At 44.2% G+C, this 22,600-nt stretch overlaps 1 protein-coding gene across 1 annotated transcript in view; it reads left to right on the top strand.

The window, feature by feature from the left end:
* The first annotated feature begins 4,108 nt into the window (after positions 1 to 4,108).
* GDI2 (GDP dissociation inhibitor 2) overlaps positions 4,109 to 22,600 on the top strand; it is a 40,994-nt gene continuing 22,502 nt past the window's right edge. The window contains exons 1-4 of the mRNA XM_056573220.1: positions 4,109 to 4,315; positions 19,015 to 19,122; positions 19,669 to 19,768; positions 22,453 to 22,587. Coding sequence (XP_056429195.1) covers positions 4,271 to 4,315; positions 19,015 to 19,122; positions 19,669 to 19,768; positions 22,453 to 22,587 — 388 coding nt within the window. The 5' untranslated portion in view covers positions 4,109 to 4,270. The remainder of the gene's footprint in view (positions 4,316 to 19,014; positions 19,123 to 19,668; positions 19,769 to 22,452; positions 22,588 to 22,600) is intronic.

The following is a 22,600-nucleotide window of genomic DNA, read 5'->3' as shown; positions in this document are numbered from 1 at the left end:
ACAAGATTGGCAAATTCGCCACTGGCGCCCTGTGCTCTTCACAGATGAAAGCAGGTTCACACTGAGCACATGTGACAGACATGACAGAGTCTGGAGACGCCGTGGAGAACGTTCTGCTGCCTGCAACATCCTCCAGTATGACTGATTTGAATTTCCTTTCTGTCTGACCACAGTGCTCTCTGCTGACACCTCTTTCCATTTTAGAAACTGTCCGAAGCAGGAGAGGTTTCCTATGGTGATTTGCTCCTACTCGGGACAATTCCTGACCTGGATAGAGGTGTCAGCAGAGAGCACTGTGGTCAGACAGAAAATAAATTCCAAAAGAAAAGAACTTCCTGTGGAGCATACAGCAGCTGATAAGTACTGGAATGGTTAAGATTTTAAAATAGAAGTAATTTACAAATCTGTTTAACTTTTTGGCACCAGATGATTTAAAAGAAAATGTTTTTCCAGTGGAGTACCCCTTTAACTCTATGAGCACTGTGGTATATGTTCTACCTATATGACAGGCTGCAGATGTAGGAGCATTTCTCCATTCTGGGATCTCCCTAAACTTGACACCACAGACTGTCCAGGAGTTGGTGGATGCTTTAGTCCAGGTCTGGGAGGAAATACCTCAGGAGACCATCCTCCACCTCATCAAGAGCATGCCCAGATGTTGAAGGGAGGTCATATGGGCACGTGGAGGCCACACACACTACTAAGCCTCAATTTGACTTGTTTTAAGGACATTACATCAAAGTTGGATCAGCCTGTAGTGTGGTTTTCCACTTTGATTTTGAGTGTGACTCCATATCCAGACCTCCATGGGTTGATAAATTTGATTTCCATTGATAAGTTTTGTGTGATTTTGTTGTCAGCACATTCATCTATGTAAAGACAACATTATTTCATACGAATAGTTCATTCATTCAGATCTAGGATGTGTTATCTTAGTGTTCCCTTTTTCAGCAGTGTAATTCCAGTCTCTAGTACAATGAAGAGAGCTCTGGACTCCTAAAGGGTTAATTTTGCAGTCTGGAGGGGAGAAGGCTCTGCAGCTTTCACACAGACAATGAAGAGAAGAGAACAGGATGATCCTTGCTAGCTGCCTGTATCTCTGAAGCTCACTCAGATAGACAGAAGCAGCTCATAGTATATGCCCCTTATGTAAACACTGTACTAAGAATGAAGGGTATGCATTTTATTTCCCCGATAGCTTTCCCTGTGGGTTGTTCCGGTTCAAGTTTATTATCCTGGTACTGCTAATAAATCTTTGTTTGCATCCCTCTGCGTCATGAGATTGCTATTTGTTTGTATTGAAATGGAAAATAAAGAATTCTAAAAAAGCATGAAGGATATGCTCATTGGACAGATTCATTGACAGTCAGATAGGGTAGAAACACCTTCATCTGCCTTGAAAAATACAGATTGCGGTCTCTGCCACAATAATTGACATGTACATTTTTTTGGTGGCTATTGCTCAGAAATGTATTGCTGTCTATTGAGTTGGCGCATTTACAAGCAATCCTAATGCTGACATGTTTTGCCAGCGGTTGCTATTGGCGTTATGTCCACCTGTATATTCCTGGAGATAAATATGTAGACAAGTTCCTCTCAAGAAGGCGCTGGTACCCGGGGATGGAGATAACTTCTTTATTAGCAACGCGTTTCGATCCCGGTTCGGGATCGAAACGCGTTGCTAATAAAGAAGTTATCTCCATCCCCGGGTACCAGCGCCTTCTTGAGAGGAACTTGTCTACATATTTATCTCCATTGCTATCCACCGGACTGAGGGACGTCACACCGGGTTGTTCCTCGTGGCAGCGGTTTCCCTCGATTTCCTGAACATAGACGCTACTGTAGGTGTTGTGCTCTGAGGGCAACACCTAGGGGTAAGAACCCATCTTTGCGTTAACTCTTTATCATAGTTAAATGGTCCTCACTAGGGGCGCACCTCCTGTTGTTTTTTCTCGTTTATATATTAGTCACCTGTATATTCCTGGTAGACATTCCCCAAATATACTGCGAAGTGAACATAGCCAAAGAATAAACATGTTCACGTCTGGAATATGAATTTTCTGCCACAGAAATTCTGTAGTGTGAATGTGCCTTTAGGGTTGATTTCTACTTGGCAGTTTTTTGGTGCAAAAACCACACGTATGTACAAAACAAATGGGAAATATAAAGGAATGACTTATACTTCTCCTTTCTCATGGATCCTTTTGTTCAAAAAGTGCAAAGTGGAAACCCAGCCTAAACTTGGTGAATAAAATGTTATACGCACACTATGGTACAGGTCTTGGAGAGACACCCGCAGGGAATTAATCCCTACAGGACCCATGATGTATCGGTACATCAGGAGTCCGCTCCCGTTCTGTAACGCAGGGCGACGGCCCAGGACCCGTGGCTAATAGTGCGTGGCACTGATCGTGGTGCCACGCGCTATTAACCCTTTAGACGCGGTGTTCAAAGTGAAAGTAAATCATTGCCGGTTAGCTCAGGGGGCTGTTCAGGATGTTCGCAGCAAAATCGCGGCATCCCGAACAGCTGTGACACAGCAGTAGGCTCCTATACCTTGCCTCCTGGTGTCCGATCGCCGAATGACTGCTCAGTTACTGAGATCCAGGAATGAACAGTCAAGCGGCAGAATCATTGATCAATGGTTTCCTATGAGAAACCATTGATCAATGTAAAAGATCAGTGTGTGCGGTGTTATAGGTCCCTATGGGAGCTATAACATTGCAAATAAAAAAGTGAATAAAGATCATTTAACCCCTTCCCTAATAAAAGTTTGCATAACCCCTCTGTTCCCATAAAAAAAAGGGTAAATAAAAATCGAAATAAACATAAGTGGTATCGCTGCGTGCGGTAAATGTCCGAATTATAAAAATATTGTTAATTAAACCGCACGGCCAATGGCGTACGCGCAAAAAATTTCGATCAATAAGACCTATGAATACAAAAATGGTATCGCTAAAAACTTCAGATCACGGCGCAAAAAGTGAGCCCTCATACCGCCCCATACGCGGAAAAATAAAAAGTTATAGGGGTCAGAAGATGACAATTTTAAATGTATACATTTTCCTCCATGTTGTTATGATTTTTTCCAGAAGTGTGACAAAATCAAACCTATATAAGTAGGGTATCATTTTAATTATATGGACCTACAGAATAAAGAGGAGTAATTTTTACCAAAAAATGTACTGTGTAGAAACGGAAGCCCCCAAAATGAACAAAATGGCGTTTTTTTTCTTCATTTTTGTCTCACAATGATTTTTTTTTCCGTTTCACAGTAGATTTTTGATGTCATTACAAAGTAGAATTGGTGGCGCAAAAAATAAGCCATCATTTGGATTTTTAGGTGCAAAATTGAAAAAGAGTTATTTTTTTTAAAGGTAAGGAGAAAAAAACGAAAATACAAAAAACTGAAAAACCCTGGGTCCTTAAGGGGTTAAATTTACATTTTTAACAAGAGAAAATAGTAAGCACTCGTCCTTCCCAGAAGCAGATAGGACAGTCTGATTTATTGCCACACACAAAATGGGGGACATTTATCAAAACCTGTCCAGAAGAAAAGTTGCTGAGTTGCCCATAGCAACCAATCAGATCACTTCTTTCATTTCTGAAAAGGCCTGTGAAAAATGAAAGCAGCGATCTGATTGGTTGCTATGGGCAACTCAGCAACTTCTCCTCTGGATAGGTTTTGATAAATCTCCCCCATGGTTTTTATAGCGGTCACATTCCCAGAGGTCCGGCACTGTGCTGCAATACCGCATAGAAACAGAGGAGAAGAGTGGCGCTGTTTGTGGAAGAAATCTGCAGTTTTACTAATCCTGAACAACCTTTTCAATGTAGATTCGGTCTTAAAACACCCGAATTAGTGCCTAATACCCTCAAGGTGTTTGTGGAGCAGACTATTAGCCTAGCCTGAAACCCGTAGTCCCCCCTGATAGCCGTCATGTTTGTAGGTAGCGCCCGGTTTTCACCCGTTCACAGGACGAAGCTCCGCCCTAATTCAGCGGGCAACCAATCCGCTCCCTTGATCCTAGTGGTTCCCGGAAGTGACTGTTCTCTACAGAGAGGCAATGAGGCGCTCAGGTGACGCCCTTCTCTTCTTCTTTCTGATTGGCTAATTAGTGACGTTCGAGTACGGGTAGGGAGTGGCCGTCCGTGCGCGCTTCCGCGTCTCCCGTTGCCTCTGCTTCCGCATCCGCCATAAGCGCAATCTGTGGCGCGCTCCCGACTTTTCTTCACTGACAGACGCCCGAGTCACCCGCAACCGAGCACCATGAATGAGGAATACGACGTTATCGTGCTGGGGACTGGCCTGACGGTGAGAATGTGTTCGGTTACCGTGTATGGGAGGACCCAGCCACACCCCCGCCCCGTGGCCTCCAATTCCCCTCAGAAAGCCTGTGAAGTCAGGGCACTGCTCTCCTGTTAGGGGGCAGCATAGTCTCCGTGCCCCCGTACAATACTGGCAGTGTCCCGTACACTTGTATAGGGCTCCATTATACTCCCAGCTTCCTGTCTGTCACGTTGTTTCCTCCTCACCCATCCTGTCCTCATTTACTCTATATGGGAATAGTCATGTCGTATGGCTGGTCACATGATCAGGTCTCCTCCATATATCCTTTGTTGTGTGCTTTATATTTGTGCTTTTTGTTGCCGGAATGGGCATTTAACCCTTTACAAAACTGCCTGCCCTCTGATATACTAGGACTTTATTGAGGGTGTGAATGAGATCCATGAGCCCTTATCTCAGTCATAGTAAAATGGTGTGGGTGGTACAATGGGTGGCATAGGGCATGCCTGGCCCTGCTGTGTGTAGTCCCTATTAACATGTAAAGGTTTAATTCCCTTAAAAAATTATACAAGTTGGTGTGTGGTACCAGGATAGACTGACAGGTACATTGTAGGGTGACAATATGTAGGATGGGCTGTATACAGATGCTGTGTAGACAATCTCTTCCCTTATGCCATGGTAAGCCACATCCATGTCATAGAGCAGTGTTTCCAGACCAGTGTGCCTCCAGCTCTTGCAAAACTACAACGCCCAGTATGCCCGGACAACCTTCGGCTGTCCGGGCATGCTGGGAGTTGTAGTTTTGCAACACCTGGAGGTGTGCTGATTGGGAAACACTGTCCTAGAGGGAGATCCCAGAATGGAGAAATGCTCCTACATCTGAGCATGTCACCAGTATACATCTGCAGCCTGTCATATAGGTAGAACATATACCACAGTGCTCATAGAGTTAAAGGGGTACTCCACTGGAAAAACACTTTCTTTTAAATCATCTGGTGCCAAAAAGTTAAACAGATTTGTAAATGACTTCTATTTTAAAATCTTAACCCTTCCAGTACTTATCAGCTGCTGTATGCTCCACAGGAAGTTCTTTTCTTTTGGAATTTATTTTCTGTCTGACCACAGTGCTCTCTGCTGACACCTCTATCCGTGTCAGGAACTGTCCCGAGTAGGAGCAAATCACCATAGGAAACCTCTCTTGTTTCTAAAATGGGCAGAGGTGTCAGCAGAGAGCACTGTGGTCAGACAGAAAGGAAATTCAAAAAGAGAAGAACTTCCTCTGTAGTTATAGTAGTGCAGTTAAAGGAGAACTCCAGAGTATAAAAATTGTCGCCCATACTGCCGGCAGTAAAAAAAAAAATAAAGATGTACATACCTTCCCCCGGGGCCTCCGGTAACTCGCTCCGGTCTCCGCCGTGATCCACTTCCTGGTTGCCGGTGGTTGGAGAGTCTTACTGCACTCAGCCAATCACCAACCGCAGTGAAGTCCCAACTCGGCCTGCGATAGGCTGAGCGGCAGTGTGACGTTTTCGGCTTCGGCAGCAGATGCCGGTGTAGTGAAGAATTTTGTGTCCTGAAGCGTTCTTACACTGCCGCTCAGCCTATCGCCGGCCGAGTCGGACTTCGCTGCGGCCGGTGATTGGCTGAGCACAGTATGATTCTCCGACCACCTGCAACCAGGAAGTGGTTCGCGGCAGAGACCGGAGACGGTTACCGGAGGCCCTGGGGGAGCGGAAGAAGGTATGTACATCTTTATTTTTTTTACTGCCGGCAGTATGGGCGACAATTTTTATACTCTGGAGTTCTCCTTTAAGTACTGGAAGGATTAAGATTTTTAAATAGAAGTTATTTACAATTCTGTTTAACTTTCTGGCACCAGTTTTCCAGTGGAGTACCCCTTTAAATGGACTAAACCTAGTGCTCTAGTGACTAAATTCTGTCCATTTCCTACACTTGTCATATGGGTCTTTTGAGTTTAGCAAAACAGTCACTAGTAGGCTGTGTTCAGATAAACCAGTGATCACTGTGGAATAGGAAGGGTATACCTTTTTGACAGGTTGCAGATGTATACCGGCAACGTGTTAAAATGTCAGGTGCATGGGGCTTTAGAGAGCGGCTTTTGCTTTGCTGCACCCAGTGTGTTCCCACATAACCTGGCAGCTATAAATTAGACATGATGACACAGCACAGTGTCCGCCAGGCATGCCTGTCCCCTGAGGTAAGGGTAGACTGCTGGGGGGGCTAGAAGCAGCACCTATACGTTTTTAGGTGAGCAGTCTTGATAAGCTACTTCTATAGGCTGTTAGCACTCACTAGAGTTGAGCGGACTTACAGGAAATTGGCTGGTAGCGAACCTTGCGGCTTGGCTCTTGATTACTTTAGTCTCCATAAATTAGTTCAGCTTTCCAAGGGCTCTGGTTGTCTGTAGCCACCTTTTCCAGGCAACTGGAGCCCTTGGAAAGCTGAACTAATTTACGGAGGCTAAAGTAATCAACAGGCGAGGTTCGCTACAAGCCAATTTTCTGTAAGTTCGCTCAACTCTAGAACTCACCATTATGGGTTGTGGACAGCAAATGTGTCTGTTCTGCACATGCTTAGAAAACATGGCTGTTTTCCCAAAAAAGTGCCGTGCCTGTTTACAGGTCATGTGTGATGTGCCTCAGCCCACTTCCTACAATAAAAAATATATTCATTTGTCCAGTTTATTTAACCCCTTAAGGACCAATGCAAATAAACCTGTACGCCCCTGAAAGACCAGGCATGTTTTTTCAAATCGGGGATGTCTGTCTTTATTAGAGAATAACTCTGGTAACGTTTTGCCAATCACGATAATTCTGACATTGTTTTTTTTGTCACAAGTTGTCCTTCATGTACATAGTAAAAGTAAGCCGATATCATTTGTAGTTTTTTTATCAATGCAAAAAATCATGAAATTTTTATAAAAAATTACGATTTTTTGCTATTTTAACACCAATAGGTTGCATATATTTATACATACATACTGAGTTTATGAAACTTATGCTTTCAGATGTCTACTTTATTTTGAAAAGTACATCTTTTTTTGTGTGCTATGCAAGGTTTGCAGAAATTAAAAGGTAGTAGAACATAGGACCACCCCCCCAAATGACCCCATTTTAAAAACTAGACCCCTCAAGGTATTCGCTAGGGGGTACAGTGAGTATTTTAACACCATAGTTTTTTGGCAGGAATTATTACAAAGTCAGTGTTAAAAATTCGAAATTTGCAATTTTTCACAAATGCATCATTTGGGGGGCATATTTTTTGTACATCACTTCTGATATTGAAAGAAATGCAGCCTATATTTTATTTAGCTGCTTGTCCCATGTTCGGAAATACCCCCGCTTTGGCCATATATGGTTCCTTGGCCGCGTGGTAGGACCCAGAAGGAGAGGAGCGCCATTTGGCTTTCAGGGCAGAACAGTACCCCCACCCCCACAAGTGACCCCATTTATATACCGCACCCCTACAAGTTATTGGCTGGACCAGGGACCTCTCTGGTCCTTGGTCGGCTGGGGGTATAACGTGTCTGTCAGTGACAGTTAAGGCTCCTGATGGATATATCCGCCATGTTGTGGGAATAAGCACCCGCTCATGGCGAATATATCCATCACTGCTGCGGCTGGGTAGCTCAGTGTGTCCGCTCATGACTGCTGGTGAGAAATCCACCGCTATGAGTGGACACACAAAGCTACCCAGCTGCAGCAGGGAGCTCATTACCGTGACTGCTGCATAATGTGTAGGATCACATGGTGGATATCCGCAGCATATTAAATGCTGCGGATGTCTGCCAATGCGATCCTACACATTATGCATTTTTTTTAATTAGATTCATTTAATAAATGTATTTTTAATATATATATACATATATAATAGTTTTTTTTTTTTTTTTACACTTTTATTTTATTTATTTATTTTTACACTTTTCAATGCTTTGGAATACTTAGTATTCCAAAGCATTGCAGTTATATGCTGCCTGCCAGTTTTCACTAGCAGGCAGCATATTAGGACGTGCCTCTGGCACGTCCTTTCAGGCAATACCCAGGGCAGACCTGGGGGTCTTTGTAGGACCCCCGGCTGCCCAGGTATGCAGCAGCACCCCACGATCGCGCTGTGGGGTGCTGCAGAGGAGACAGAGGGAGCCCCCTCCCTCTGTCAGAACTCCTTACAGCGCGCGGTCACTTCTGACTGCGGCTGTAAGGGTTAAACTGCCGGGAGTGAAGTGAACTTCACTCCCGACAGTGCGGCAGGTCCCGGCCAGCCGCGGCCACACACAGCACCCCGCGATCGCGATGCGGGGTGCTGCAGGAGTGACAGAGGGAGCTCCCTCCCTCTGTCATAACACTTACAGCCCGTGGTCACTTCCGACCGCGGCTGTAAGGGTTAAAACTGCCGGGACCGAAGTTTACTTCGGTCCTGGCAGTGCAGCAGGGTCCCGGCTGTGTGATACAGCAGAGTCCCTGCCGCGATCTCGTGGGTGCACTGGGCAGCACCCACGAGAATAATGGAAGAGTATAGACGTCCAGGTGCGGGAACGGCCGCCAACCTGGACGTCTATACTCGTCGGTGGTCGTTATCGGGTTAAAGCACACCTCCAGAGTTGCTGTGCCACACTGTCAGATGTAGAGAGACGCAGTTCATGCCGGTGGTTGGATTGCTGAGGCAACCATACAATGCTGAGTGACTTTTGTGCAAGAGTCCAATGAATTAGAAAAGGGCTCGTGTGAGGAACTCGCTGGGCATTGCCACCCAGCATGAGCTGCATCACTCTACACAGTGGCACAGCAACTCTTGTTGTACACTTTAAAGGGGTACTCCAGTGGGGGAAAAAATAGTTTAAAATCAACTGGTGGCAGAAAGTTAAACAGATTTGTAAATTACTTCTATTTAAAAATCTTAACCCTTCCAGTACTTATTAGCTGCTGTGTGCTCCAGATATACTACAGAGAAATTTGTGAAGTTGTTTTCTGTCTGACACCACAGTGCTCTCTGCTGACACTTCTGTCCATGTCAGGCACTGTCCAGAGCAGGAGAAGTTTTCTATGGGGATTTGCTTCTAATCTGGACAGTTCCTGACACGGGCAGAGGTGTCAGAAGAGAGCACTGTTGTCAGACTGAAAAGAACTACACAACTTCCTCTGTAGTATACAGCAGCTAAGTACTGGAAAGCTTCATATTTTGAAATAGAAGTAATTTACAAATATGTTTAACTTTTTGGCACCAGTTGATTTGAAAACATTTGTTTACCACTTGTTTCCATCGGAGTTCCCTTTTAAATAAAGTCCTCTATGTAAAGTCATCTTCAAAGAGAGGATAGTAGGGAGAGATTCCAATGTGATTGATACATGCCTTTCTATTAAAGGGGTTATTGAGAGCACTAATTTATTCCCAAAATAGCACCACCTTTGTCCTCAGGTTGTGGGTGGTATTGCAGCTCAGTTCTATTGAGCTGAATGGAGCCAATATGTAATACCACACACAACCTGAGCACAGGGGTGGTGCTGTTTTTGGAAACAAGAATTTTGCAATATTTCTTTCCCTGGATTTCCTTGGCTCCTTAATCTCTTAATGGGTGGTGTTGGGGGCTGGTAGTTAGTATCACATCATTCATTTACAATGCTTTGATCACAGGGTCAAAGATCGGAGATCACACCAGTTTTGCCTGCTTATCCCCTAACTTGCATATCTGTTCAACAGCTTTCTGTCACATAAAAAGCAAAAGTTGGTCAGCACATGCTACACAACTATTACATATAACAAGTACCTGGGTGTAAACTGCTGCACCTGTGTACTTGTTATATATAATAGCTGTGTAGGCTGTGCTGACCAGTTTTTGCTTTTTGTTACATATGTGGAGGGAGTGGCTGCCTCCACCTTGGTTCCTGCATGCCACTAGGTAAGGAATAGCTGGATCTTATGTGCCCAGAAACTTTAGGCTTAGTGCTAGCACAAGAGAGGCATATCTATAGTGTAGGGTCCGTCCCAAATGAGGTCATGGTGGGATGGTATACACTATTTGACCAAATGGTAAGTTAGGAAGCTCTATTTTTCTCTATAGAAATATTGCAATGTAAAATGTGTTCTATTTCACATATATTAGGTCTAGCAATTTGCTGCTGTAATTCTTTTGTTTCACAATATTTCTGTCACCATATGAGCAGAAATGCAGTAATGGCCAATAGGCTGCAAGATCATGACAAAAAACAGAAATGTTCCAAGTATGTGAGCCATACCATTCTTATAAAAAAAAAAATACATTTGTCAGCACTTGTGCCATGTGCTAGTAAGTCTTTCAACTCCTGGAGGATTCTGTGGCTCTTCCAGCAATGCTGTGCACACTCTTCTTCCTCCCATACTGGCATGACTGAAAATTGGAGAATTGGCAGGAACATGTATGGACATCCACTGAACATACTTTACCACCTGTATAAGGTACAAGGCCTGGGAGGAGTTCCCTTAATTTAACTTGCTGAATTTTCTAAGATCTAAGTGCAAATAAAGCTGTTTGATATGTAGGTGGATTCATGTAGAGTTTTACCTCAGATCCTGCTTCTAGGTTATATTAGGTCATTGCCCTTACATTCAGAAGTTATTTAACCCTCCAGGGTTGTTGAGATTGGGATGTACTTTCAGCATAAGACACTATTTTCGGCAGCCAGTGTTCTATCATGGACTTCCTATACCAGCACTCTACAAATTTGCTTTGATTCTTGGAACCAGGATTTTTACGATTAGTGAGATTTTTGAGTTTGAGATGTGGTGGTTTAAACATATTTTATCACTATTTTTCCAGTTATATTTTACACAGGTAGTACAACAGTAAAACACTAACCCACTTATCCCAAGTAATGAAGACAAACCTTAGACCAGTGCTAGGTATGCATCTGAGTGATATTTGGGAAGTGACTGGACGCACTCACTAGCTGACTGGGCCATTAGTCTATAAGGTCTGTCCATATACGCAGGCAACCCATTTGGACAGTTTGCAGATATGATCCACAGACCACCAGGTTTTAACCAGAATAAAGGCATTCTCCCCCATTCCTGCCTTCAGATGTCTTACAGCCCAAATCAGAAGCCACAAGGATAGGTACAACTAGCCTTGAAGCCCTGGCATGCCCACCACGACCCACTCTGACAAGGGGTAAATGTGATACAAAACGCAGGCAGCAGTGTACCTGTCAGAATTCCCCCTTCTCCACATGTCAGCAGCAGCACACCCGGCTGGGCACCAGTGAGCACATTCATATGGGACAGACTTCCCAGGCAGGCTGTGCGACAGCAGTGTTGACATCCCAGTTCTCCTCCGTACCATCCTCCGTTGCGGCAGCTTCTTTTTTTTAATGTCCTGTTTCTCTCTAGGCTTCCTCAGCTTGTCGGGCGGAAGTGCTATCTGCAGGAGGCTGGCCTGATCTGGCAAGGCATAGGCTGCAGTTGGCTGCTAGCAGGGTGCTGGTTGAGTAAGGTTGGCTGGTGCACAGGCTTCAGTTGAGCACTAGTGGGCAGCTCCATGCAGCCATGGTAGAGTAATCAGCTTTGGGTCGAAGACTACTGCCTCCTGTGTCCTCACCATTCAAATGTTTGGGCATCTATGTGGATTTTCTTGGCAGGATGCAGGTCACAGATGCCTGAAGAGGGCTGACAAAATCCTAGGTGCCAGGATAAAATTCCCACTTGCCATGGCAACCTGACGCCTGTGATTTGTTGAGCCCTGTCCTCTCCTGCAGATGTACTTTATAGTCCCTGCAGTTCAGTTGATTTATCCATAAGGTACAGATGGCTTCTGTGGATTTTAAAGGGTTTATCCAGCACTAGATAATTACAGCTGATTTCTTGCACAAAAAACTGCACCACCTTTGTCTGCAGGTTGGGTGTGGTTATGCAGCTCAATTCCGTTAAAGTGAGTGAAGCAAAGTTATAATACCACACACGAGGACAGGTGTAGTGCTGTTTCGGAAGAAATTAGCAGTTTTTTTTCTATTGCTGGATAAACCCTTTAAATGGGCACTGTCAGATACAAAAACTTTTGGTATGTTGTAAAGCATGCAAAACCAATAGGTTTTGCAATTGCTTTCATTAGAAAATGTTTAGTCAAACAACTAACGCCGCCACCCCGCCCCCCCACCCCCGCCTGCCTGCTTGGACATACTAGTCCTGCTGTGTCCATGAGTCATCACCTATGTCATGGACACACTTCCTTGATTGACAGCTGTGAGCGCAGGGCTCACAGCTGGAGGAAAAATCCTCCCACTTTCAGCTTGTCCCGCTACTGTCAGTGAGGACAAGCTGGGAGTTGTAGTTTTGCTAATGCTAGGGGAGATGTGAGCAGACAGCATACTGAGGGAGGGGGCGGAGACCTGCAGTGAGGCCACGCCCCCTCCCTTTGAGAGGAATTCAGACTAGTGAGCTAAACTAAGTGTAATAAAAATAAAGGTGCTAGACACATAAAAATTAGATGAACATGGTCAGGATTAGGTACTGAGGGATTTATTAAAAAAACATTTTTTTTTTTTGTTGGATCTGATGGGTACATTTTAAGGCCAGATTTTGCCGAATCCCCACAACAGTACTATAGTCTCTTTGCAAAGGGCAAAATCTGGCTGTACCACTCAAGCAGATATTGCCATCTATTAGAGGCCATACCTGTAGGGGGGGAGCTATTTTTTCTGTATTTCCATGTGAATGCTTCCCTCTATGCGCAGAATTTTTTTTCGGCTCTGGGTGTCTTCTGGTTGAGGGTGTAATCTTTAAAGGAAATCTGTCATCAGAATCACCCGCACTAAACCTGTTACACAGGCTTGTAGTGCGGGTGATCCTGGTTAAAAATGGTTCAGCGCTTCTTAAGATATCTATATTTTTAGTTTTCTGTTATTCCCTGGCTTGGGATTCAGTGGGAGGTGTTATCATCTGGGACTCGGCCACATGTCATTCTACCTGGGCAGAGCTGCTGCCCGGGTCATAAATATTCATGAACTTATCCTCGCGGCCCTCCCCACCAGACCTAGAAAAAGGAGTTAGACTACGAGGATAAGTTCATGAATATTCATGAGCCGGGCGGCAGCTCCGCCCAGCTAGAATGACGTGTGGCCGAGTTCCAGATGATAACACCTCCCACTGAGTCCCAAGCCAGGGAATAACAGAAAACTAAAAATATAGATATCTTAAGAAGCGCTGAACCATTTTTAACCAGGTAAGGAGCGTTTTAATCAGGATCACCCGCACTACAAGCCTGTGTAACAGGTTTAGTGCGGGTGATTCTGATGACAGATTTCCTTTAAGCAGATGCTGGGGTTCATAGATGGATAGCCCATCCCAGGAACACTTCAGTTATCTTAAAATACGTGTGGAGCTGTATCTGCTGGAGGCCAGTGGCTTAGTCATAATCACTGAGCTGGAGATTAGGAGGATCCCAGTACCTGGCCTGTATGTGACAACAGATGGCCAGGTCTTCAGACCTTTACACTTTCCTATCGTCAGAATTGTCCGGCTATAACTTTTATAGTCTATTCCACTTAATACGACCTGTAAACTGGAACAAACAGCTAAATCTTATCACACACCAATTCATCTATATTGGCTTTTCTTGTTATTTAATAGAAGCCATTTTTAGTGAATCTGTTTATTTGGGACTTTAATAACCATCTTGGTAGAGGTGGAGACCAGGAAACTGGTTCATGCAGTTGGCCTGTTTCCTGTGTGTTCTGGCTGGATAACAGGGTGTTTTCATGTAGAGCTGACATTGCCCAGGCTTTACTCCGAACTCCATCTTTACAGCTGAATGAGACCTCTCTCTTACAGTAGGGAGTCTCAGGAAGCAGTGTATGCTGTGTGAATGCTGTTTCAGATTATTTTAGATTAGTTTGCCAAGAGTAGGTGTATGCTCCATCCCTGTACCACCTTGCATCATCCCCTCTTTGAAAGAAGGTTGTTGTTTGCAAAGCTATTTTCACTCTCTAATATCAGTGTCCATTAAATATACCACTTATATGCATATACCTGCGTAGACAAGTGTCCTTTATGCGTCATTCCTTCCGGAGACATGCACTAAAAAAATGTAGTCTGGTATAGAATTGTTACTTTCTAACATTGTACATTATGGAGGACAGATTCCACTTCATTGCAACTATTAGAGGTATTCATTAGATGTATGCGTTGGGGAATCCCTAGGACCTAGAACACTGATGATGCAATGTGCAAAGATCCTTATTTGTGTATCATGGCTATTAAATGGTTTTACAGAAACAGGACATAAAGGTATTCTAAAAATATGGGGGGGGGGGGGGGACACGCCTAGTTACTCTTGCCTAGTCATGTCATTTACTGAAATGGCCGAGGAGAAAGGGGGTTTTACATGTGATTTTATGTTGCTAAACGAAAGTGAATTGGGGTCATGACATCCCCAGAGCTACATATAATATCCAGGTTTCTAAGGTTATGTTCACACGACTAATGGTCGTACGGAGAATCTGTGTGTGGACATAGAGCTGGGCGATATGACCAAAAATGTGTATCACGGTATTTTTTAAAATTATCGCAGTATCACGGTATTTAACTGTTTTTTTTTTTTTGGGGGGGGGGGGGGGGGGGGGCTTGTTAAAGTGTCAGAACATCAGGGTTTCCCCAACCAGTGTGCCTCCAGCTGTAGCAAAACTACAACTCCCAGCATGCCAGGACAGCCTGCGGATGTCTGGGTATGCTGGTAGTTGTAGTTTTGCAACAGCTGGAAGCACACTGGTTGGGGAAACAGCATTGTACTGTATACTCCTCCGCTGCTTTCTATCACAGCTCTGCACTACAGGGGATGAGGAGCCAGGGCAGCGAAAATCTCTCCATTCACCCCATCCTGCCCTTCTTTCCATTAACCCCCCTGCTCCTTTCATTTATCCTATCCTGCCCCTTATTCCATTACCCCCTATGCTTCCATTAACCCCCCCTCCTCCTCACCCTTGCGCTGATGCGGCTGCTGGGAAGTGCCCCTGTCATCAGTGCAGTAAGGTGGGCGCTTCCCGCACGGACACAGGATCCTCTCTGGCGGAAGCGTTCAGCGCAGGATGCTGACGCTTCCGCCAGGAGGGAATTTGAAATTTTGATCTAAAGTGCCCACTGCGCTATTATGCGCCACGGCCACTTTAGAACAGTGAGCAGCAGTGGCGCAGCTCACGTGCATTGTGTGAGGGGGCCCGTCGCTCTTTCAAAGATCAGCGAGCCCCCTGACAGGCGGTCTGTCCGCCCCTGAAGCGCTCGCACCCCTCGGTCCTGCGGTGTGCCCTAGGGGCCTCAGGAGCGGGTGCCGGAACTAGAAGAAATGCGGCGCAATGCTCTGCCTTATGCTGCAGGACCAAGGGGAGCGGGTGCTTGTTATGAACACTAGCTAAGAGAGGGGAGAGGTGGACTGGAGCAGGGAGCTGGCTCGGGGCTCCGGGAAACATCAGAGACAGGGGATGCAGTTTGCAGAGAGGAGCCGGCCTGAAACTGCAGGGGGAGCGGGGATGAGGAGTCTCATCCTGCTCTCCCCTGACAGAGCGGAGCCGTGGGCTCTGTAATTCATTCATGAGCGGGGGGAGGGGCCCCACCGGTATAGCGGTATGGGGCAAAATTCATACCGTCAGAGAAAAAAACGGTATCCGGTATGAACCGGTATACCGCCCAGCCCTATGTGGACATACCACAAACTGCGGTGTGCCGGCCTAATATGCCGGCACTAGGACCACAAAGGAATGTCTAACAGACAGCTGTGCATTCCGTGCGGACTCCGCACAATGAATGTGTTTATTCTTTGTGCAGACACGGATAATGGAATTTCTGTGCCGGAAACATCTGGCACAAAAATTCCGCCGTGTGCACAGCACAGTAGAATAACGTTGAATTCAACAGGATTCGGTTGCAGTGGAATCTCCATGCCAGATTCCAACATGGCCTAAGCTTTACAGATGAGCTCCATGTTTCTTGCCTGCCTTGCTTGTCTGCCTTGCCTGCCTTGTCTGCCTTAGCAAGGATGCATCGTATGGTTGTTTTACAGCAGCATGGAGTGGTCAGTGTTTTATGAAGTGCTTTGTGAAGCAGACTGGAAGACTGTCCTAAAACTGCTCTTGTTTCCAGGTCTGTGTTTTTCTTGCCATCATGTGCCATGGAATTCGGCATTCTTCAGCTCTTGCTGCTTGTATACTAGAGATGGTCCCGAAACTGGTATCTGGACCAATACTGGACATTTGCACGAGTACTTATACTTGTGCAAATGCCCCCGATACCTAATCAGTTACCTGCTCAAAGGACTTCTGCCCGCAGGTATCACGGAGGTGCGATAAACCGCCTGCACACTCAGCTCCCGAGCTATGCTGTGCGCTCAGCAGCTGAGCGCACATCATAGATGGGACCCACATTAACCCTTTTAGATGCTGCGAAAAAAGTTGATTGAGGCGTCTAAGTCCTGAGATGTATTGCCGGTTAGCTCAGGGATGGTCGCTCCTTTACTGCTGCCAGCCATGGCAGGCAGTAGTTAAGGAGCGACAATAACACTGATTAATGCTATGGCATAGCATTGATCAGTGTATGCAATCTACAGATTGCATTATTTTAAATAATGTGAATTAACCCCCTTCCCAATAAAAATGTAATTGCCCCCTTTTTAAAAAAAAAAAAAGATTAAATAAAATAAAAAAATATGTATTTTTTTAATATAAAAAAGCCCTTTCTCTTATAAGAACTAAAAAAACACCCCTTTTTCCCCCATTAAGGGTACGTTCACACTAGTGGACCCACAGCGTATATTATGCTGCAGATCCGCGGCTGAAGGACCCCTGCATGGTGGTTTTACATGTGCCTGCTTGGAGTGGCAATACACCGCTACAAGCAGACACGCTGCGATGTGCGAGTCACAGTGTGCATGTGCAGTATACTCGCACATTGCAGCTGCTCTCTGCCTTGCTCATGAAGCAGGGGGAGTGGCCGCGATGTGTGCGAGTACACCATGCATGCGTGGCGACTCGCACATCGCTTCAGTGTGTCTGCTCGTAGCAGCGTATTGCCACTCCGAGCAGGCACATGTAAAGCCACCATGCAGCGGATCTTCAGTGTAAAATACGCTGTGGGTCCGCTCGTGTGAACATACTCTTAGGAGGGAAAAGAAAACCCTGTCACATGACATTGAAAAAAAGTATCAGTAATTGGTATCGTTGAGTTCTTAAGAAAAAGTATCGGTACTTGGTCTTAAAAAAAAAAATAAATGGTATCAGGACATCCCTACTGTATACTGTAAATGTTTAGCAACAGACAATTTCTTTAGCAATATCCGGGTGTCCAGACAAGTGGTTATGGACAGGCCTTAGGGAAGTGCTGACAAATATCTCTCTGCATATAACTATTAACAGAAATGAATGATTAGAAGTAATCTCTTATAGATGATTTACCTCCCAGAACTCGAACAGGAGCATTTCATAAGTGAAAATTACAAAATGATGAGAATAATGTATTGATCTTGAGGTACAAGCAGTTTTAAGAGGAATATTTATAAAGAGGGCTCTCTGATCTAAAGAAAACAAAATACTAGGGCCTGCTAGGGGGTGTTTAGGAGTGCTGTTACTGGACTCGGCAATGTGAGTAGTGTGTTTTATTTTAATCAGAACACCTTTTAAGCAGAAGCTTTATTTTTCCATTAATGAAATGAGGGCAAAATTAAACTTTTCTTTTTTTCTTTCAAAGGAACGGAAGTAAAATTGTTGTGTGCATACCCTTAACTTAAAAGGACAATGTCACTTAAAAAAAAAACTAACTCTTTACATTGTAGAAACATGTACAGGGGTACTCCGGGGAACAAAACCCATAGCCCATCCTTTCCCTCTCACCAACCAATGTATTTGTCTAAAAATCATTCATTAGCTATATACAGCAGTTTCCCTTTTTGAGATGTCACTTACATGCAGCAAGTGAGAAAAACCGAGATCCACTTTGTCTCTTCAGTGAGACCTGATTTCTGTCTAACTTCTGTTTGGTCTAGTACTCTGGCTGTAGAGCCACACATTCCCTACCTGTGTGAGGAGCTTGTGAGCTGTGAGAGAAGAACAGTGAAGATTCTTAGTCACAACTGAGCACATAACTGCTGTTTTTCTGCTGAATATCTAATCACTGACTTCTGCTATTCAGAGCACAGCATCATGTATTGCTGGGGGAAGGATAGTCTGAAAGAAAAGACATATATAGTTTGTACATGCACACATTTGGCTGGCAGCCATTACACAGAGTTGCACTGACTTCTGGAAGTTGCAGTCTGTGCTGCAAACAAGGAAAAGGTATTTGGGAGACATCAGGGGCCAAAGGAGCTGAAAAAAAAACACATGAATAACTCTAGAGGGCACAGAACAGGAATTGTGGTGGCTTTGGGGCATTTCATGTTTCTTAAGTTCCCTGGAGTACCCCTTTAAGTGTTGTACACTGTTCAGACCCTGCCCAACAGCTAGAACTAGCTGTGAGAAGAGCGAGCAAAGCGAAGCAAGACTAATTTACAATGTAAATCTTTGGGATTAACTCTGCACTTTTCTCTCCACTCGTAACAGTTGGTCAGGGTCTGAACACTCAAACTCTGACTGATCAAAACTTTTGACATGTCTCTAGGACATTTCAAAAGCTTTTTAAAGTGACAGGTACACTTAAAATGTGTACATATCCTAGCTGCTTGTGTCTTGTTGGTAACTGAATTATATTTTTTTCTGTAGGAATGTATCCTGTCAGGAATAATGTCAGTAAATGGGAAGAAGGTGTTGCACATGGATCGCAACTCTTACTATGGAGGAGAGAGTGCTTCCATTACACCCATGGAAGATGTAAGAATGCATGTTTGTTACTTGTATCACTTGTCTACAGTTCCCCACATATCTTAAATCAAAGCGGTCTGGAATTTTTACTCAAACTTACTTATGTTTACATCTCAAAAAAGGTAGGGTCACTAGTAATGGATCTGCAGCATATTTTATCCTGCGGATCCGCCAGTGACCAAACCCGTAGTATGCCTCCAGCTGTTGCCACCCCTGCCCCGCCCTGCAAGCAGTGGCAATCTGCCACACTGTGCAGCCACACAGGGGCATGCGAGTCGCCGCGCGCATGTGCAGTGCATGTACAGACATCTCTGCAGCTCCACGATGTCTGAGTACACTACGAGTGCACTTGGCGACTTGCAGGCCCCTGTGTGGCTGCTCACAGCAGCGGATTGCCGGTGGAAACAGCTGGAGGCACACTATGGTTTGAGTCACAGGCAGATCCGCAGCATAAAATACGTTGTGGATGAGTTACGTGTGACCCTACCATTGGAATTCTATGTAATGCATTGGATGCAGAAAACTATTTTTACTTTCATTTCTGTTGCCATTTAGCTGTACAAAAGGTTTAACATCCCTGGAAGCCCACCAGAGTCCATGGGACGCGGACGAGACTGGAATGTGGATCTTATCCCTAAGTTTCTTATGGCTAATGGTAAGATTATTACAAATCCTAATAGTTGTCTGTCAAAAGTGCTTACACATGATTTATGTTGATGTAAAGTATTGGTTTGGAATTGAAGGCTATATACACATCTGGCATTAAAATCCATATATTTTTACATATGTTTGTAGGTACTTTGATTTAAAAACGATGCACTAATTTTCAGTTTACAATGTTTATTCATTGTCCAACCCCCTGATGTGCAGTTTACAGCCTCCTTCTATGGTCATTTTTTTATGTGAGTGCATCTATCCAGTAATACTTTGGATATAAGGACTGTTCAGTAGTGGAGTTCTGCTTTAGCCTCTACCCTTGTACACAGCCCATGTGATTATGCCCCGCAAACTACCTTGTATCTGCTTTCCTCCCTGCATGAGCTGCCCTCAATGAATGCTCTCCTATCTCTCCACATCTTGAACTTTCTTCTCATCACAAGAAAAATCACGGAGGAGGAGGAAGGGGTAGAGCAGAAACTCAGCCAGAAATTTGATGGATCTTTTCCTTCTACTCAGGGGCCCAAGGGAGGGACACTCTCTGCAGTAGCAAAATGAAATTTAAAGGGGACTATTGAGGAAAATGATTAATTTTGTCTTCAGGAAAAATGAATAAAAAAAAAATCAGTGCAAAGGTGTCTGTAGCCTTTAAAGCACTATGGGGGAGATTTATCAAAACCTGTTCAGAGGAACCAATCAGCTTGCTTCTTACATTTTTAACAAGGCCTCTGAAAAATGAAAAAAGCCATCTGATTGGTTGCTATGGGCAACTGGACAACTTTTCCTTTGCACAAGTTTTGATAAATCGTTCCCCTATATGTGGATGAGTGGTAAGTCATGGGTGTGAATAAAGCTGGGTTCACACCAGTTTTGTAATACAGTTCCCGTATACATTTTCAATTTGAAAACCGTACAGAACCGTAATGAAAACCGTATGCGTTGACTCCATTGAAAACCATATGCCAACAGATGCATCAGGTTGTGTCAGTTTTGCATCCTGTATTGTTTTCTCAGGTTTTTTTTTTCCCATACCCACGGTTTTTGGTGCGGGTGAAAAATCCATATTGAAACGTATACATTTTTTTTTAAAACATGGGAGTAAATGGGAACCGTATGTGCGTACGGTTCCATCCTATTTTCACTATCCGTTTTTTTACTTTGCACAGTTTTCTTGAAATTTCAATCAAGCAAGTGAAACTTTATTCATAATGGAGTGAAAAGTAAAAAAAGGTTATACTTTTTTAAATTGATTTTTTATTAACCCCTTAACGATGCAGGACGTAAATTTACGTCCTGGGCCGGCTCCCGCGATATGAAGCTGGGTCACGCTGCGACCCCGCATCACATCGTGACTGTCCCGGCGCTCAACGGCCGGGACCCGCGGCTAATGCCACACATCGCCGATCGTGGCAATGTGCGGTATTAACCCTTTAGAAGCGGTGGTCAAAGCTGACCGCCGCTTCGAAAGTGAAAGTATCCCGGCTAGTCAGTCGGGCTGTTCGGGACCGCCGCGGTGAAATCGCAGCGTCCCGAACAGCTTGCAGGACACCGGGAGGGCCCTTAGCTGCCTCCTCGGTGTCCAATCGACCAATGACTGCTCCGTGCCTGAGATCCAGGCAGGAGCAGTCAAGCGGCGATAACTCTGATCACAGGCGTGTTAATACACGCCAGTGATTAGCATGAGAGATCAGTGTGTGCAGTGTTATAGGTCCCTATGGGTTCTATAACACTGCAAAAAAAAAGTGTTAATAAAGATCATTTAACCCCTTCCCTAATAAAAGTTTGAATTGCCCCCTTTTCCCATAAAAAAAATAAAATAAAACAGTGTAAATAAAAATAAACATGTGGTATCGCCTCGTGTGTAAATGTCCGAACTATAAAAATATATTGTTAATTAAACCGCACGGTCAATGGCGTACGCGCAAAAAAATTCCAAAGTCCAAAAAAGCGTAGTTTGGTCACTTTTTATACCATTAAAAAATGAATAAAAAGTGATTAAAACTAAAATTATACCGATAAAAACTTCAGATCACAGTGCAAAAAATGAGTCCTCATACCGCCCTGTACATGGAAAAATAAAAAAGTTGTAGGGGTCAGATGACATTTTTAAACATATACATTTTCCTGCATGTAGTTCTGATTTTTTCCAGAAGTACGACAAAATCAAACCTATATAAGTAGGGTATCATTTTAACTGTATGGACCTACAGAATAATGTGTCATTTTTACCGAAATATGCACTGCGTAGAAACGGAAGCCCCCAAAAGTTACAAAATGGCGTTTTTTCTTCGATTTTGTCGCACAATGATTTTTTTTTTCGTTTCGTCGTGAATTTTTGGGTAAAATTACTAATGTCACTGCAAAGTAGAATTGGTGACGCAAAAAATAAGCCATAATATGGATTTTTAGGGGGAAAATTGAAAGGGTTAAGATTTTTAAAAGGTAAGGAGGAGAAAACAAAAGTGCAAAAACCCTGAGTCCTTAAGGGGTTAAACTGATGCAACTGGACCACATATGGATTAAAATTTGTACACACGTTTTAATACAGTTTAGTCAGGTTTTGAGGAATCCGTCTTTTATCAAAAACCTCATATGGGAACTGTATTGCAAAAACGTGATGTGAATGCAGCCTAAGTCTGAAGGATCTTGATTCACCTAATGTCACATTGCACTGTTTTTCAGGCCAGTTAGTTAAAATGCTGCTGTTCACTGAAGTTACCCGTTATCTGGACTTTAAAGTCATAGAAGGAAGTTTTGTGTACAAAGGAGGAAAAATCTACAAGGTTCCCTCTACAGAAGCAGAAGCTCTTGCGTCTAGTAAGTTACTCAA

Source organism: Hyla sarda, chromosome 4 (assembly GCF_029499605.1).
Source record: "Hyla sarda isolate aHylSar1 chromosome 4, aHylSar1.hap1, whole genome shotgun sequence".
Classification (NCBI taxonomy): Eukaryota; Metazoa; Chordata; class Amphibia; order Anura; family Hylidae; genus Hyla; species Hyla sarda.
This window is presented reverse-complemented; position numbering and strand designations above follow the sequence as displayed.